Below are 17,396 nucleotides of genomic sequence, written 5' to 3'. Positions count from 1 at the left end.
TGTGAGGGAGAACTTTGAAGAGGGTTGTTAAATAGATATTTATTTTTAAGGACGCACCATGTAATTTCACCATTGCTATACTCCACACTGTGTCAGACCTTCTCTTTCTTTCCCTATTCTTGCAAAGGTTGTTCACCTCTAACATCTCTATCTTCTGATGAAAGTCACCAACTTGCAATGCTAGTCCAGTTTCTCACTCCACAGATGCTACAAGATGTACTGAGTGCTCCCAAAAGTTTGGCTTTTTTGTGAAAATCTTAATGTTGTGAGAATCTTGGTGTGGAACAGTTCCATAATAACAACTGCTGGACATGGGTTGAAGTCTACTTGCACAACAATTGGCCTTAGATATGTAGGAATGTTCTTTCTACCATTCCTAATAGGTGCAAAGATTACTTTTGGAATTATGTGTTTCAATTATGTGTTATATTTTCCATCAAGAACACCACCATACTATGCAACCATTTTCAACTTTGTGCTCTGAACTGGGGACTTTGTTCACCTGCAGATCATAAACCTTTTGTGGTTGGCCTGAATTTCTATTATTTTCTACTGGTTGTTGTACAAGGCAATAGTTCTGAAAGGGTTACTATTGGAGACTGCATCAGGTTCCACTGAATCTGATAATGTCTCACAGCACTGAGTGAAGAACCAGCGAATCCTGCTCGAAATCCTGGTGGGGCCAGATATGTTATGTCTGATTGGTGATAGTCTTTGTCATTACACGTAACCGTTCAATGTAACTTGCACCTATTGCTGTCATGAAATAAGGAACACCTCCTCATTAAGACTTTCGAGTGGTTTATCCTTGACCACTGTTAACTAAGTAAGCATTGTACTTAGTCCAGGAGGAGGATTGGTGGCAGCATTCTACCTCGATTATAAATCACTAATGGTTCATTCCACAAACATATGACACTGATATGTGTTAAGCTCTGCACCAAATCACCAGTTGGCAAATTACTCTCAATTAATCTACTGCTGTTTCCTATACGTGTTTTTTTTTAAATACTCAGGCATGTTGGTATTAAAGAACACTTATAATTTGTATGCTTACAATTTCAATTCACTTACATGGTAACATTTCAATGCTGAACCAGCTGCTAACTTTCCTCTAATCATTGGTTACGTTTCCAATGATAAGGACTGATTACAACAGATATCAAGTTGAAAATGAATGAAAAATCGTCTTAGCAGCTGGAAAGAATAGGTACAGCTGCATCCTTAGCTATTACCTGCTGACAGTCTAACTACTTGCTTGCTAGAAAGCAACATCTCATATGGTGAAGACAGTTTATCACACCTCACTGGCATTTGCGACAAATATATGTAATTAACTGAAATATAACTTTCTAAATATGGACAAGGAAAGGAGGTAAACAAGAATTAGATGGAGCAACACTACAAAGGTATAGAAAAATAAACTGTTTGCAGACATTGCTTTTTGAACCTAGAAAACTTACGAACGCATTCAGGATGCACACCACTCCAAGTCAAATTGGCAAGACAGGAGCGTGTTGTGGAGCCTTGAATATGGTAGCCCTTTCGACACTTGAAAAATACAGTGCTCCCAACCTGTAAAAAACATAAATGTTCTCAATATAGAATGGGAACAATTGGAAGGGGTGACTGGCAGAATATCTGATTCAGTAGATATTTTTTACCTCATAACCTTGGGAACTGTTCTGCATTCCAAAATGAGGGGTGCCTGGGTCCGGACATATAGTGTGTGTTGGATCTTTTGAAGGGAACGGCAACATTGAAACAGAAAAAAAACAAAAGTACATTCATAATTCTGGCTATGCTACAAAGAGTTTTGTTTTAGACAGGTTACAAATTAGCAGTTTTAAATATTCATGTTCACTTCAGTTTTCCGATGCTGAATACTTTAAAGTCTCGAAATTACATCAAAGTAATATTAGCATATACGCACAACACACTGATAATCAATTCCTTTGTGGATTATTTATTTTAAAATATTAAAACAGCTATTAATCAGCAGACAATGAAATTGGATATTAACATTTTCATATTCACATAACGTAATTTCAAGGCCCAATCTCTTAAAAGGTTTGATCACTGGACTGTGACATTCCCATTTTATTGATGAGATATTTTTACTACTTTCTTGTTAATATTAACAATAAGTGTTGGCTGTCAAATCTCTGCATCAGTGAAATGATTTTCCCAGCTCTAAAGTTTCCACTTTTGAAACTGATTGGAGATACAGCCATAAAAATTAAGAAGTAAATGTGAAAAAGAAAATGAGAAGATATAAACTAAACATCATGGTCCTTTAACTCTCCCTGTAAGCTGATCTCAATTGACAACTCAGAAAAGCATGACCTCTCTACTATGATTGCATTTCTATTTCTATAACTCACAGCAAACTGAGGAACATTAACCAGAATAATGGATGGGGTGGCCATACCAATGCAAGATGGCTGAATGCCACTCCAGAATCCATTCGCTTGGCAAAATCTTCTTGATGATCCAACTAATAGAAACGGAGGTCGGCAACGGAAGTACACTTCAGATTTGAACGTGAAACTTCTTCCTTCAATTCGCCCCTCCACTGGAGTCCCTGGGTCTCCACAGAAAACAGCTACAGGCAAAGAAAATTTAATGTACACATTGTGGAAAGCTTGTATTTAGAATAGTGTATTCATAAACTTTTGCAGCTTTCAAAAGTTATCACATGACTTTATGGGAAAGACTCCTTCCCCCAACATTTAGTTTCTCTCTTCTTTTCTTAGCTGAAGCCTTGATCTTTGCTGGGATACAGTTGGAATACAGCCATTCACTTATCATTGCTAAATCTAATCTTGCATGTTCTCTACAAATGTATACTTTCACAACATACATTCCTGGATAGCATTCAGGAAGGGGACAATGACTGATTTGATGATACTCGAATCAGCAAAATTGTTTCCAATTGTTGGATCCTTAATATTATCCCAGGTTGAGATCACAACAGTAGTGGGAGTGAACAAGAGTTCTCGCTGTCCTGAAGGTATCAATTAAGCCATTGGAAAGTTGTAAAATGGCCTTTTGTATTGAGGCTAGATTGTTTTAAGCAAGCCCAGCTGCATAGAATCAATTTTCTCAGATGAAACAACAGATGATCATGTCTGGATGCACAGCTATAAAGTCGATGGAGTGCTAGAAGATAGGATTGTAGTAAGGATTTGACGGCACGGTCCCTATCTTGCCTATGGCAAAAGTAAAGGATACAAAGAGTTGGATCGCAGCTTTAAGGTGGATGAGAAAAGCTGTGCTTGAACTACCCTTACCTATTGACTGGTGAGATCTTGATATTGGCATGAATTTGGCAGAAGGCTCCTTAACTGTCAGCTGAGGTGCAGTACCCCCTACATTGGAGTTCCAAAGAAGGTGAGTACATTGTGGAAAGCTTTGCTATTGAGGTGAATATGTGACCGAAATTGGTGGCAGTTGCATTGATTGCTTTACCAACTACTCAGTTCTCTGTGTGTATGGCTACATTGTTAAAATGATGCAGCAAGTACATTATTGATTTTGTTTTTCACAAGCAGTAAATGTCAAAAAAAAAGTAAGGTACCACAGGATGGTGATGTTATTCAAGACGTTATTGCTGGTTATTAAAAATTGATGCCATTGCACTCTTTATTAGAGACACTGCAATTAATTCATGATTGTGTGCCAGATAAATGCAAACGTTCTTGATCTTATCCATCGGGAAAGAGGTACTGATAGAGGAGAGTCACTTTTAGCTGCTGTGATACATCTCAGAACAGCATTGATAAGAAACTTGGTAATTTTTGGCCTTTCCCCTTAAAGTTGTCAGCGTTGGCAAAATATTTAAAATCCCACTTTGGAAGCACAAACTTCCTAACACAAATTCTAAGAATTGTATCTAATTATTTTATAGCACAGCTTCATGCTGTATAACCAGTAGTCCATTAAGTGAAAATTAATCACACTAAGCATGACATACATGTCAGATTGTGAAGGTGAAGTGTCATTTCACATTTCTTTTACCATAAAAGTATTCATATTGATCAAAAATCTAGAATATGAATCTCCTTCAGGGACAATATATGCTGTCACATAGGGTAAGAATTCAGAGATCCTGTCAGTCTTAGTCTGGCAAAACACAAGTCAAAACCACCAAAAGAACACACAGCAAAACCAGGTGATATTTCCAGTTCATTATTTAGGCTTTGGTTTGTAGACAAGGCCAACACAGAGAGTGGCAGAACTGATTTCATGTTTGACACTGCATCAGTGTCCCTCACAATTATATTTGTCAATTTGATAAATGTAGATTCAGTCCTTCAGCTAAACTTGAAATTGCAATAACAGTTCAGTATTTTGTGTATTAAAAAAAAGAAAAATTTGCAATTTGTGCAAAGACATTACATAGTTGACAATAGTCTTCTTTGTTCTTCAAAAGAACAAACTCAAGCAATACTTGGAAGATCATCATAGGATCAAGCAAAAGATTTGAGCCAGATGATGTTACCAGGTTAGTCCCAAGTTGATTGTGCACAAAGGTGTACCATTCCCATTGGACACATCCATACAGTAAAGGATAAAGGTTACTCACAATAACTTGCTGAGGTAGGACCAAGGAAAATTCCAGAGAGTATCAAGGATTGAAGCTTAGACAGTTAGTTTGTGTTGTCAACTTTAGAACAGAACTGGAATAACTTCTTGTTATATGGACCGTAAGGAGTTTGTCTGTGGGTAGCAAATCTCAACCTCTGAGAACAAAGTCCATTTGTGGGAATACACAGGGTTTTAACTCAGGGTGCTGTCCTTTGTGTTGACAATTGTTGGTTGGTACAACAACAAATAATTAAGACAAATAAATAAGATAAGGAAACACATCGCATGATAATTCCCAATTTTGTGTCTTTAAATTCAAAACATCTTGTTGTTTCCCTATAATCTCAGAATGTATCATGCACCTCAAAAAGATTGACTGATTTGCAATCCTTGAAATCACCAGTAAGTACATCACCTAAGTTTCAGTTGCACATTTCACCTGAAGTCTCCAATTAGGAGCAGTCATATACTATGCATCCCTTGAGCCTGCTCTGCCAATAAAGGTTGATCTGTTTGTGTTTCGCATTTCATATTCCTGTCCACAGAAACTCCTTATATGGAAATGATGACCCTTGATTCCCTGGCCAAACAAGAATCGACCTTCCTCTTTTAAAAATATTCAATATCCCTGCCTTCACCACATTCGGAGGCAGAGGCAGAGTTCCAAAATCACAATTTTCAGAGACAGAAAAAAAACTCATCTCTGCCCTCAAAGGGTGGCCCCTAATTTTTAAACATTGATACCTAGTTCTGGTCTCACCCCCAAGAGGAAATGTCTTTTCCATATCAACCTTGTTAAGAACAAACAGCATCTTATGCACTTCAGACAACTGGCACCTAACTCTTCTAAAGCCTACTCTGTCCGACTCTTCCTCAGAGGACAACCTGCTTATTCCAGGTATCAATCTAGTAAACCTCCTCTGAAATGCTGCTGTTATATTTACTTCCTATCCAGGGTGAGTAAAATGGCACACAGTATTTGAAACATGTTTTTTTTTTAATATATCTCAGTTAAGTGCCAATTTTCCTGAGTTTCCTTTCTGTGAGCTCGAGCGAATTATCTCATGCTGTCCTTTGCTGTCCACCTCATTAGGTATGCACCATACCTCTATGGTGCTATTGAGTATTCACCAGTGGAGGGTGTATTTACTGTGGCTGGGACCTTCGAGATTTAGGCAAGCTGGACAACAAGTCAAATGGTGCCAGCCAGGAGTAGCCCTTCACAGTACACGTATTGGGAAAGAGATGAAAATGAAAAGCTTCTGCAAGTATATATGTAACACAGTTGACACTTCATCAGAAATAGAAGTTCAGATTCATAAACATATTTCCACTTTGCATCATTACTCAACTGATTGACAATCATTTCTGTCCATTGTTGCACTGCTCAATCATGCTGAAGGAGACGCTCCTCCTGTAAATAGCCTCATCTTCCTGCTTATAAGACTGCTCCCACTTTCCCTGCTCTCCAGCTTCTAACACATCCGATCATTGCCTGCTTGAGCTGTGCACAGCACAGCATGTAAGGATTATGCAGCACACTTAGTTTGCAGTGCACTGCAAGGCTCCAGCCCAGATTGATTCAAGAATTGCAACCTCATTTTCTGGAAGCTTATTTTCTGCTCCACAAGGGTCCCGATCGAAGACTGGCCTGCATTGCATCTACACTTGGCCTCAGTCAGGGGGTGGTATAAAGAGTCTTCAGACATGTTTGTATAAATTAGAACTTATTTCCAATTTGCCATCCCTGTATCTGCCCCTGAAATGAAGCGGACACAAGCATACAGGCATCATGCCAACTTCTAAAGAATTTGACACAGACTTCTCAGATGTGGTACACATGATCACAGATGACTTTCAAAGGAAATAAAGTGTAAAAATAGGGAAGATATTTGAAAAATATACAAGGCACTAGTCTGACCACAGCTGGAATACTGTGAACAGTTTTGGGCCTCTTATCTATGGAAAGATGTACTGGCATTGGAAGCAGTCCAGACGTGGAGGAACTGTCGAGGGTGAGACGTAGAGTAGGTTAGGCTTGTACTAATTGGATTTTAGAAAAATGAGAGGTGACCTTATTGGAACATGCAAGATTCTTAGAGAGCTTGACAGGAGACACACAGAAAGATTGTTTCCCCTTGTAGGAGAGACTGGGACCAAAGGACAAAATCTCAGAATAAGGTATCGCACATCTAAAGCAGAGGTTAGGAGGAATTTATTTTTCTGTTGGAGGCAGTGAATCTGTGGAATTCTTTACTGTAGAGGGCTGTCAAGCTGTGGTTGTTAAATACATTCAAAGCTGAGAAAGATAGAGTTTTAATCAGGAAAGGAATCAAGGTTTATAGTGAAAAAGCAGGAAAATGGAGTTGGAGATAATAGATCAGCCTTGATCGTATTGAATGGCAGAGCAGAGTCGATGGGCTGAATGGACTACTTTCGCTTCAATGACTTAAGGAGGGCCATTGAATGCCTGTATACACACCTTTGACAGAGTGGACCTTATTCTGAAGCACAAGTCATGTTGCACAAATACTTCTTCAGGAGATTCCAAGTACAGTAGAATTACTGAAACATTCCTCCGAATCCTAGCCCCCACCATCATCCAAGAAAAGCAACATAGATTAGATTAGATTACATTACAGTGTGGAAACAGGCCCTTCGGCCCAACAAGTCCACACCGACCCGCCGAAGCGAAACCCACCCATACCCCTACATTTACCCCTTACCTAACACTACGGGCAATTTAGTATGGCTGGTAGAAACAATTAAAGTGAAGATACAAACAAAAATATTCCTAGATAAGGATAACTGTTCAACTTATACACAAGTTAATTAGAAATGCAGTTAAATTACGTCTACTTGAAAGAATGAAATCAATCACATCAATTAAATAAATTTGAATACTCCAGAATGAACTTCATTGGTTCACTTTTATTTTAACTCTTTTACAAAGCAAAAGAAATTCTCAATCTTGTCTTTGAATTACAGCAAAAATATTAAATTCTAAATTTTGGAACAGGATACATTAATGAGATAAGTAGAACTTTAGATTTTAAGACTTTCCAAATAGGAGTTAAGTTTATATTTCTGCCAAAAGTGATTTTTCTCCTTTAAGCCTACCAGAATCAGAAACAATGTAATGATCTTAAATGGACACTAGACTCAGAGCTGGACAGAAAAATAAGATATTGTGCAGGTGAGAAAAAATAGAGTTAAGTTTATATTTCTGCCAAAAGTGATTTTTTTCCTTTAGGCCTACCAGAATCAGAAACAATGTAATGATCTTAAATGGACACTGGACTCAGAGCTGGACAGAAAAATAAGATATTGTGCAGGTGAGAAAATTACTTAGGGATAGTGGTATCTGGTGGACGCCAGACTCTCAGAACAGGATTACAGACAAGCCCTAAAAGTAAAAATCTGAGACTTAGCATTATGTGCCATGGAGTAAATTTTGCAAATACTTAATGACTAATGTCACAAAAACAAAATCAAGTAACAAAGGATGAAAATAGCTTTCATTTGAAACAAAAATAAAAACTAGAACCACAGCAGAAAATCATTCTCTACATTGAAATTAAACTGTCATTAATTTATCCACAGCACAAATAATTCTAAAATCTCCAGTTATATTATTTGACATGCTGTTTTCTCTTCAGTTTTTTGTTTCACTTATTTTTCTGTTTTTATTTTGTTCTAGTGCTCAATTTTCTTAAAAGAAAATAGCACTTAAATAAATTCAATTCTGTTAACAATCATACAATCCTTGAAGACAATTTGAGAGGTAGATCATCCAGGAAGTTCCAGTAAGGAAGAAGACAAAGGTCACCTCGCTCAGTACAGACCAAGCCTCCACTTCTCAGCTAAAGAAAATCCAATACATATTATTTCACTGATTCTATTAGATCACAGTAATGATAAATAAAATTTTTGATCACTACGTTACTATAAGTAAACCTGAACCAGAGAGAAATATCTAAACCTTAAATTTTGCATCTTTATGCAGAGACTTGAGTATCTTGATACCAAATATGAGAAAGAGATGCACGATTAGGAAGTAATACACAGAATACACATTAACAGGCTGATGCATCAATCACTCCAATATACTGTACGAGCAAGGCAGGCCCTCATGGATCCACATGAAATGAAATTAAAATTTGATTGAAGTAAATAGTACTTTACTAGGAAGGCCAATCAGATCCCATACTCTGGTTTAAGGTCTTATTGGAGCTGTTGCTATTAAACATTAAGATATATACAATATTGTTTTGGTTGGAAAGGTAGTGTCATTGCTGTGATAAGCAGAGCTTTTTAACAAGTTACAGGTTCACAGATTTAAAAACTATTTTTTAAAAGACCTTCCTGATCAGAGTTAAACAAATTTAGAGAAAGATAGAAATACCAATCAGTTTGTTATGAACAGGATGGCCATCTGTCATCCAGCACAGCCAATTTAGCCCCAACTTTGCAGTGTTGAAGGACACAATGCAGGTTAGAAACCTGCACCATTTATTGGTGATGTATAAGATCTTATGGTTTAGCTCCATGCCTTAGTGCAGCTATGTGACCTTGAATTGTCTTTGTGAATTGTGGCCTGCAGGCAACAATTAAAAGGTTGTTTATGATTATTTCTGCTTAACAGAAATTACAACAATCTAGTTGTAATAAAAAATGAGGTAGTCAAGATTGCTTGTGACCAGGATTTGTAATCAGCATAGCTGGTCATTGCATCTGTGAATTTTGATGTGGAATTATGTTACAGACCTGTTAAACTAATGCTTTGTAATGATGCAGTTGCTACTTGCTGGGCTTCACAATATTCAGAAGTGAAGCTAACCTACACAGACAGAAAACAAACACTTATTCCACCCACTGCAGGTGCGGCGGCAGCCATTTTCACTGCGTATTTACAATTCAGATGAGGATGGAAGGCAGCACTGTTTGTACTTCTCAGAAGAGGTCACAGGCTCAACCTATTTCTTGAGGTATCCCCTCCACAACTTAGTGTTTTTTTTCACATTGTATTCCCTGTTAACTCCATCAGTTCTGAGGTTCCACATGTTCCTACCCAACTCCCAACATTCCTCTTGTTCTCTGGTACTAAAATTTAGTCATGTCAAACATTGTGTTCACTACATTGCCTTCTCAACCCATTGAAGATAAGATGGTACTGACTTTCAATGGTGAATGTCCAACTCCCACTGCAGTAACCCATATCCTTTAATGCCCTATTGTCACCCACTTTGTATGCTGAGTTGCCCTCCTTTACAATTGTTGCCCCTTCTGCATCCCAGCTTGCTAGCTGAAATCCACAAAATTGACTTCTGCAGGTTGCTACAGAAGTCCCTGTTTTTCCGGTTTAGATTTCAGTAAGCAGACAGATGACCATGACCATCCTAAGCAGCTGACTGACCATAATCAAGTCCCTGAACTAACAGTGAATGATACACTTGGTTGACTGTGGCAGGATCCCCTGAATGAAGACAGCCTCCATGATTTGACAGAGCACTTGTCCCATTAGACTTAAGTTATGGCGAATTGGTTGAAGGAGATGCAATGTGTTTGCTGGGTAGGCTGCCAGCACATGTTGTCAGTAGTACAATGAGGTAGCACAGTGCCATATAGCCCCACGCCATGACAGGCTGCCTGAATATGTGTCAACATTAAATGGCAGGTCAAGGTAGATGTGCTGTGAGGATGTAAGTTCCAAACCAGCCAACAATACACATAAAGACAAAGCAGGAATGCAGTAAGTAGCTAAGAAGGTGCAAAGTGATTGCATGAGTTGAGTGCCCGTCCCTGTGCACAAAGTGGTCTGGCAGCAGCACTGTAGCAGTACAGTGAAAGGTGTTTTTTTTGCTTATTTTTATTTTTATCTCATGAAATGTGGCTGTCGCTGGCTGGGCCAACATTTATTGTCTATCCCTATATGTCCTTGAGAAGATGGTAGTGAGTTGCTTTTTTGAATGGTTGCAGCTGATGTGCTGTGGGTAGACCTATGATGCCATGGGAAGAAATTCCAGGATTGTGACCCAGCAACAGCAATATATTTCCAAGTCAGGATGGTGAGTGGCTTGCAGGGGAACTTGCAGGTTTTGATGTCCCCATTTATTTGCTGCCCTTGTCTGTTGAGATGGAAGTGGTTGTGGATTTGGAAGACGCTGTCTGAGGATCTCTGCTACTGAGAATCAGAGGTAGAGAAAGGATGCTTATGGATGTGGTGTCAATCAAGCAGGCTGCTTTGTCTTAGATGGCATTAAAATTCTTGAGTGTTGTTGGAGCTGCACGCATGTTGGAAAGTGGGGAGCATTCTATCACACCTTTCACTTGTGCCTTATGGATGGCTTTGAGAAGTCAAGAGTTGAGATAGTCGTTCCAGTATTCCTAACCCTTGACCTGCTCTTGCTGCCACTGTGTCTATATGGAGTCCAGTTGAGTTTCTAGTCAATGATCACCCCAAGGATATTGACAGTGGGGGATTTAGTGATGGCAATTCCATTGAATGCCAAGTGCCCACAGTTAAATTATCTCTTATTGGAGACAGTTATTGCCAAGCATCTGTGTGACACTAATACTGCTTTTTGGGGCACTCCAAAATGCAGTTTTGAAGTAGTCAATGTATTTTAGTGAATCAGAGATAAAGAAGTAGCGGGACTGGTGTGTGTCTGATGCCAGTGTCTCTGGATGACAGATGCAGCTAGTTATTGCCCATGTACTGTGCCCTGAGACATTTGCAATGCTGTACAGGACACAAGCTTGGAGAAGACACCAGTGAGATACAGTCAGCAGATACTTGTTCAGACTTTCATGTTTGGAATTGGTGCCTTCTAGTTCCTTTCCAGGATCTGGGAAAATGGCAATAGGTAATAGCTGATGTTGATGCATGCAAATAGGCATCTTGCTGTTTACTAATCAGATTCTCATGTTGCTGCTAAAACCTTGAGTGGGAAATCTGATTTTAGCTTGATGTTGAGAATCTCATTTTTTTCAATCTCACCGAATTTAGAGTATAGATTCATAGAGATGTACAGAATGGAAACAGACCCTTCGGTCCAACCTGTTCATGCCGACCAGATATCCCAATCCAATCTAGTCCCACCTGCCAATACCTGGCCCATATCCCTCCAAACCCTTCCTATTCATATACCCAACCAAATGCCTCTTAAATGTTGCAATTGTACCAGCCTCCACCACATCCTCTGGCAGCTCATTCTATACACGTACCACCCTCTGCGTGAAAACGTTGCCCCTTAGGTCTCTTATATCTTTCCCCTCTCACCCTAAACCTATGTCCTCTAGTTCTGGACTCCCCGACCCAAGGGAAGAGACTTTGCCTATTTATCCTATCCATGCCGCTCATAATTTTGGAAACCTCTATAAGGTCACCCCTCAGCCTCTGACACTCCAGGGAAAACAGCCCCAGCCTGTTCAGCCTCTCCCTGCAGCTCAGATCCACCAACCCTGTCAACATCCTTGTGAATCTTTTCTGAACCCTTTCAAATTTCACAACATCTTTCCGATAGGAAGGAGACCAGAATTGCTCGCAATATTCCAACAGTGGCCTAACCAATGTCCTGTACAACCGCAACATGACCTCCCAAATACTCTGACCAATAAAGGAAAGCTTACCAAACACCTTCTTCCCTATCCTATCGACCTGCAACTTCACTTTCAAGGAGCTATGAACTTGCACTCCAAGGTCTCTTTGTTCAGCAACACTCCCTAGGATCTTACCATTAAGTGTATAAGTCCTGCTAAGGTTTGCTTTCCCAAAATGCAGCACCTCACATCTATCTGAATTAAACTCCATCTGCCACTTCTCAGCCCATTGGCCCATCTGGTCCAGATCCTGTGGTAATCTGAGGTAACCCTCTTCGCTGTCCACTATACCTCCAATTTTGGTGTCATCTGCAAACTTACTAACCTGACCTCTTATGCTCACATCCAAATCATTTATGTAAATGACAAAAAGTATACGGCCCAGCACCGATCCTTGTGGCACTCTACCTGTCACAGGCCTCCAGTCTGAAAAACAACCCTCCACCACCACCCTCTGTCTTCTACCTTTGAGCCAGTTCTGTATCCAAATGGCAGTTCTCCCTGTATTCCATGAGATCTAACCTTGCTAATCAGTCTCCCATGGGGAACCTTGTCGAACGCCTTACTGAAGTCCATATACATCACATCTACTGCTCTGTCCTCATCAATCTCCTTTGTTACTTCTTCAAAAACCTCAATCATGTTTGTGAGACATGATTTCCCACACACAAATCAATGTTGACTATCCCAAATCAGTCCTTGCCTATCCAAATACATGTACATCTTGTCCCTCAGGATACCCTCCAACAACTTGCCCACCACTGAGGTCAGGCTCACTGGTCTATAGTTCCCTGACTTGTCTTTACTGCCCTTCTTAAACAGTGGCACCAAGTTTGCCAACCTCCAGTCTTCCGGCACCTCACCTGTGACTATCGATGACACAAGTATCTCAGCAAGAGGCCCAGCAATCACTTCTCTAGCTTCCCACAGAGTTCTCGGGTACACCTGATCAGGTCCTGGGGATTTATCCACCTTTAACTGTTTCAAGACATCCTCCTCTGTCATCTGGACATTTTGCAAGATGTCACCATCTATTTTCCTACAGTCTATATCTTCCATATACTTTTCCACAGTAAATATTGATGCAAAAAATTCATTTAGTATCTCCCCCATTTTCTGTGGCTCCACACAAAGGCTGCCTTGCTGATCTCTGAGGGGCCCTATTCTCTCCCTAGTTACTCTTTTGTCCTTAATATATTTGTAAAAACCCTTTGGATTCTCCTTAATTCTATTTGCCAAAGCTATCTCATGTCCCCGTTTTGCCCTCCTGATTTCCTCTTCAGTATACTCCTACTTCCTTTATTCTCTTCTAAGGATTCACTCAATCTATTCTGTCTATACCTGACATATGCTTCCTTCTTTTCCTTAACCAACCCTCAATTTCTTTAGTCATCCAGCATTCCCTATACCTACCAGCCTTCCCTTTCACCCTGACAGGAATATACTTTCTCTGGATTCTTGTTATCTCATTTCTGATGGCTTCCCACTTTCCAGCCATGCCTTTACCTGCGAATATCTGCCTCCAATCAGCTTTTGAAAGTTCTTGCCTAATACCGTCAAAATTGGCCTTTCTCCAATTTAGAACTTCAACTTTTAGATCTGGTCTATCCTTTTCCATCACAATTTTAAAACGAATAGAGCTATGGTCGCTGACCCCAAAGTACTCCCCCAATGACACCTCAGTCATCTGCCCTGCCTTATTTCCCAAGAGTAGGTCAAGTTTTGCACCTTCTCTAGTAGGTACATCCACATACTGAATCAGAAAATTGTCTTGTACACACTTAAGAAATTCCTCTCCATCTAAACCTTGAACACTATGGCAGTCCCAGTCGATGTTTGGAAAGTTAAAGTCCCCTCCCATAACTACCTATTATTCTTACAGATAGCTGAGATCTCCTTACAAGTTTATTTCTCAATTTCCCTCTGACTATTGGGGGAGTCTATAATATAATCCCAATAAGGTGATCATCCCTTTTTTATTTCTCAGTTCCACCCAAATAACTTCCCTGAATGTATTTCCGGGAATATCCTCCCTCAACACAGCTGTAATGCTGTCCCTTATCACTGACTCAGTGGTATGCATTGGTCACTCACTTCAGGGCCTGGGAAGATTCCACCCATGGCCTTTCCAGTGCCCTGAATGTCTGAATGATAACATCCTTACTTTTAAATAATACCATTGAGACATGCTACCTGCAATCATAAAGGGAAATGGCCACTTCAATGGAGCCAATTGATACCTTTGAAACTACAGTAAGTGAATTATATTTCAGCAAACAACATTACATACATAATTGTCATTATTTGCATCCTTGTTATGTCCACTTTGTACAAATTGCAAATTATATTTTGACAAATGGGATATGATCCTATCTAATTGCTGAAACAGGATATTACTATTTCAATAACTCCCAGGGAAACAAAATAATTCCAGTCACATAACACTGGACACTGAGAGTTTGTATTTGATTATCTGAGTGTCTTCCTGCTGCATACCAACAGGTCCTTTAAAAACTATTGTAAAATACAAGGTTGCCTTCCTATAAACATATCTATAAGTCAATACAAATAATACAACATGGCGCTATAAATTTCTTTAAAAGAGAGAAATAAATGAACGAGCAAAATTTGCAATACGGTTTACAACTGTGTGGATCAACAGTTTGGAAGTTTGTTAGCTTAAAATTCAAATTAGTAACTATTGATGATTACCACGCCCAAAAATAATGATGCAAGCCATACTTTCTGAATTGTAAAGCTCTTCCATTAATTTATGTCTGATGCAGTTTTGCTCTAGGGATTAACACATGAATTCAACCTAAAATGACATTCTGTATTTAACAAAATGTCATTTTCAAAAATAAGGTAAGACAAGCTATTCAGATGTGGTTTTTCATGATTTCTGAGCAAATATTTATAACAAATTTACAAGACACATGCATTGTGATATAATCCAATGAAGGCATTGGCACATCATAAAGTCTTAAGACGGTGCACTCATGATTCTTTGTAATTCCAGACTATAGCTGAATCATGAGGTAAATCTTTCTCCAGAGTGCAGGTGAGGGAAAATTCATAATTGCTAACCCTTCTCAACTTGCAATCACTTGCAAATAATTTAGCTTTACTTACTTGATGCTTGGCATTAGACAAAGAATCCCAGACTGAAGGTATTATGGGTGGCATGGTGGCACAGTGGTTAGCACTGCTGCCTCACAGCACCAGAGACCCGGGTTCAATTCCCACCACAGGTGACTCTCTGCGTGGAGTTTGCACATTCTCCCCGTAACTGCGTGGGTTTCCTCCGGGTGATCCGGTTTCCTCCCACAATCCAAAAATGTGCAGGTTAGGTGGATTGGCCATGCTAATAGTGTTAGGTGAAGGGGTAAATGTAGGGGCGTGGGTTGAGCGGGTCAGTGTGGACTTGTTGGGCCGAAGTGCCTGTTTCCACACTGTAAATAATCTAAGTGATTATTAAGCCCACAACACTTGTTATTGATATAGAGAACTAAAATCATTTCAACCACTAAAGGAAGTAAAGGTTGGACTTGAGGTTAACTCTCAATAACTGGAAAGTGAAAAGCAATAAAGCTAATTACTAAAGCTGTGGAGAGGAACATTTTATTAATCATCAAACTCAAACTTAACTGGAAGACAATGAAGACCAAAGGTATAATATACAGACCGTTAACCAACCACATTTTGAAAGAAGAAAATGGCTGCCTGCTTTCCGGAGTTGAAATTATTCAAGAAAGGTGATGAAAACTTACGCAAACACTGAGGGACTTCTCCTCTCCAAACACCGTTTCCTTCACAGGTCAGAATAGCAGACAAGGAAAGCTGATACCCTTCCAAACAAGTATAGCTGATGCTGGAGCCCCATCTGAAATCTGATCCCTGCACTCTTCCATGAAGCACTAGGGGCGGCTGTGCACACGTGATAGCTTCAGTAGGAAGGGGAAAAAAGGAACAAATTCAGGCACTTAATAGTCACAAATGATTGACAAGGATAATATTTGCCCCCATATAAAGTTAGCATTTGTGCACATGGAAGACAGTTAACAAGAAATCTTTATGCAGAATCTTTCCAGTGAAGTGTTTTAGTGCAGCAAATGGTTTCTATTTCACTATTGACTATTAATATTTAAATTGCACTATTATTAAATAATAAAAAAAAGATAACCTTGAAATTTGTTTCTTTTTGTTATAAGGATAAGTTGTTTAAAAAATATGCATTTATAATGTTATTAGCTGGACGTACGTCTAAATCTTTAAAATTTGTCTATAAAACATTTTTGAAATAAAGCACACTGGCCTACAATAGCTAAAGTGCAGCATTTGTGAAGGACACAATTTGCTTTTTGGAGGCACAGAGTCTATAGAGCTCTGAGGGTGAGGTAATGTGGCCCAAATGGTATAGAAGATGAACTGAGAGAATTGATCAGCACATGGTAATATGATATTGCTGCAATCATTGAGATATGGTTGAATAAAGGACAGGACTTCAATTTTGCTGATATTAACTGGGATCGCCTTAGTGTGAAAGGATTAGATGGATTGGAATTTTTAAAGAGCATCCAGGAATACTTTTAGTGCCAGTATGTAGATAGTTGGGGTAGTTCTCGACCTAATCCTTTGGATTGAAGGTGGTCAAGTGGTTGAAGTTCCAGTCTGTGAACATTTTAGGGATCGTGACCATAACTCTGCAAGTTTCAAAGTCATAATCGAAAGGGATAAAGATTGTGCAGAATTTAGGTGTCTAAATTGGGGAAGGCAAATTTCAATGGAATTTAACAGGACCTGGCAAATATTTATTGGGAGTAGCTACTTGCAGCTAATTGGGAGTGTTTTTAACCATAGTGAGAATTCTGAGCCAGTGTTACTCTCAGAATGAAGGACTAGGGCATTAGGCAAGAACTTTCAGAAGCTGATTGGAGGCTGATTGGAAAATGGGAAGCCTTCAGAATTGAGATAACAAGAATCCAGAGAAAGTATATTCTTGTCAGGGTGAAAGGGAAGGCTGGTAACTATAGGGAATGCTGGGTGACTAAAGAAATTGAGGGTTTGGTTAAGAAAAAGAAGGAAGCATATGTCAGGTACAGACAGGATAGATCGAATGAATCCTTAGAAGAGTACAAAGAAAGTTGGAGTATACTTAAGAGGGAAATCAGGAGGGCAAAACGGGGACATGAGATAGCTTCAGC

At 39.3% G+C, this 17,396-nt stretch overlaps 1 protein-coding gene across 1 annotated transcript in view; it reads right to left on the bottom strand.

Moving 5' to 3' along the window:
• Positions 1-17,396, bottom strand: part of LOC122548600 (CUB and sushi domain-containing protein 1-like) — a 2,366,391-nt gene that overhangs the window by 43,375 nt on the left and 2,305,620 nt on the right. Inside the window, exons 62-65 of the mRNA XM_043687435.1 lie at positions 15,963-16,136; positions 2,432-2,605; positions 1,665-1,738; positions 1,464-1,575 (exon numbers count right to left, since the gene is read on the bottom strand). Coding sequence (XP_043543370.1) covers positions 1,464-1,575; positions 1,665-1,738; positions 2,432-2,605; positions 15,963-16,136 — 534 coding nt within the window. The remainder of the gene's footprint in view (positions 1-1,463; positions 1,576-1,664; positions 1,739-2,431; positions 2,606-15,962; positions 16,137-17,396) is intronic.

Source organism: Chiloscyllium plagiosum, chromosome 3 (assembly GCF_004010195.1).
Source record: "Chiloscyllium plagiosum isolate BGI_BamShark_2017 chromosome 3, ASM401019v2, whole genome shotgun sequence".
In the NCBI taxonomy this organism is placed as follows: Eukaryota; Metazoa; Chordata; class Chondrichthyes; order Orectolobiformes; family Hemiscylliidae; genus Chiloscyllium; species Chiloscyllium plagiosum.
Note: the sequence above shows the minus strand (reverse complement) of the source record. Positions and strands in the feature narration are given on the sequence as shown.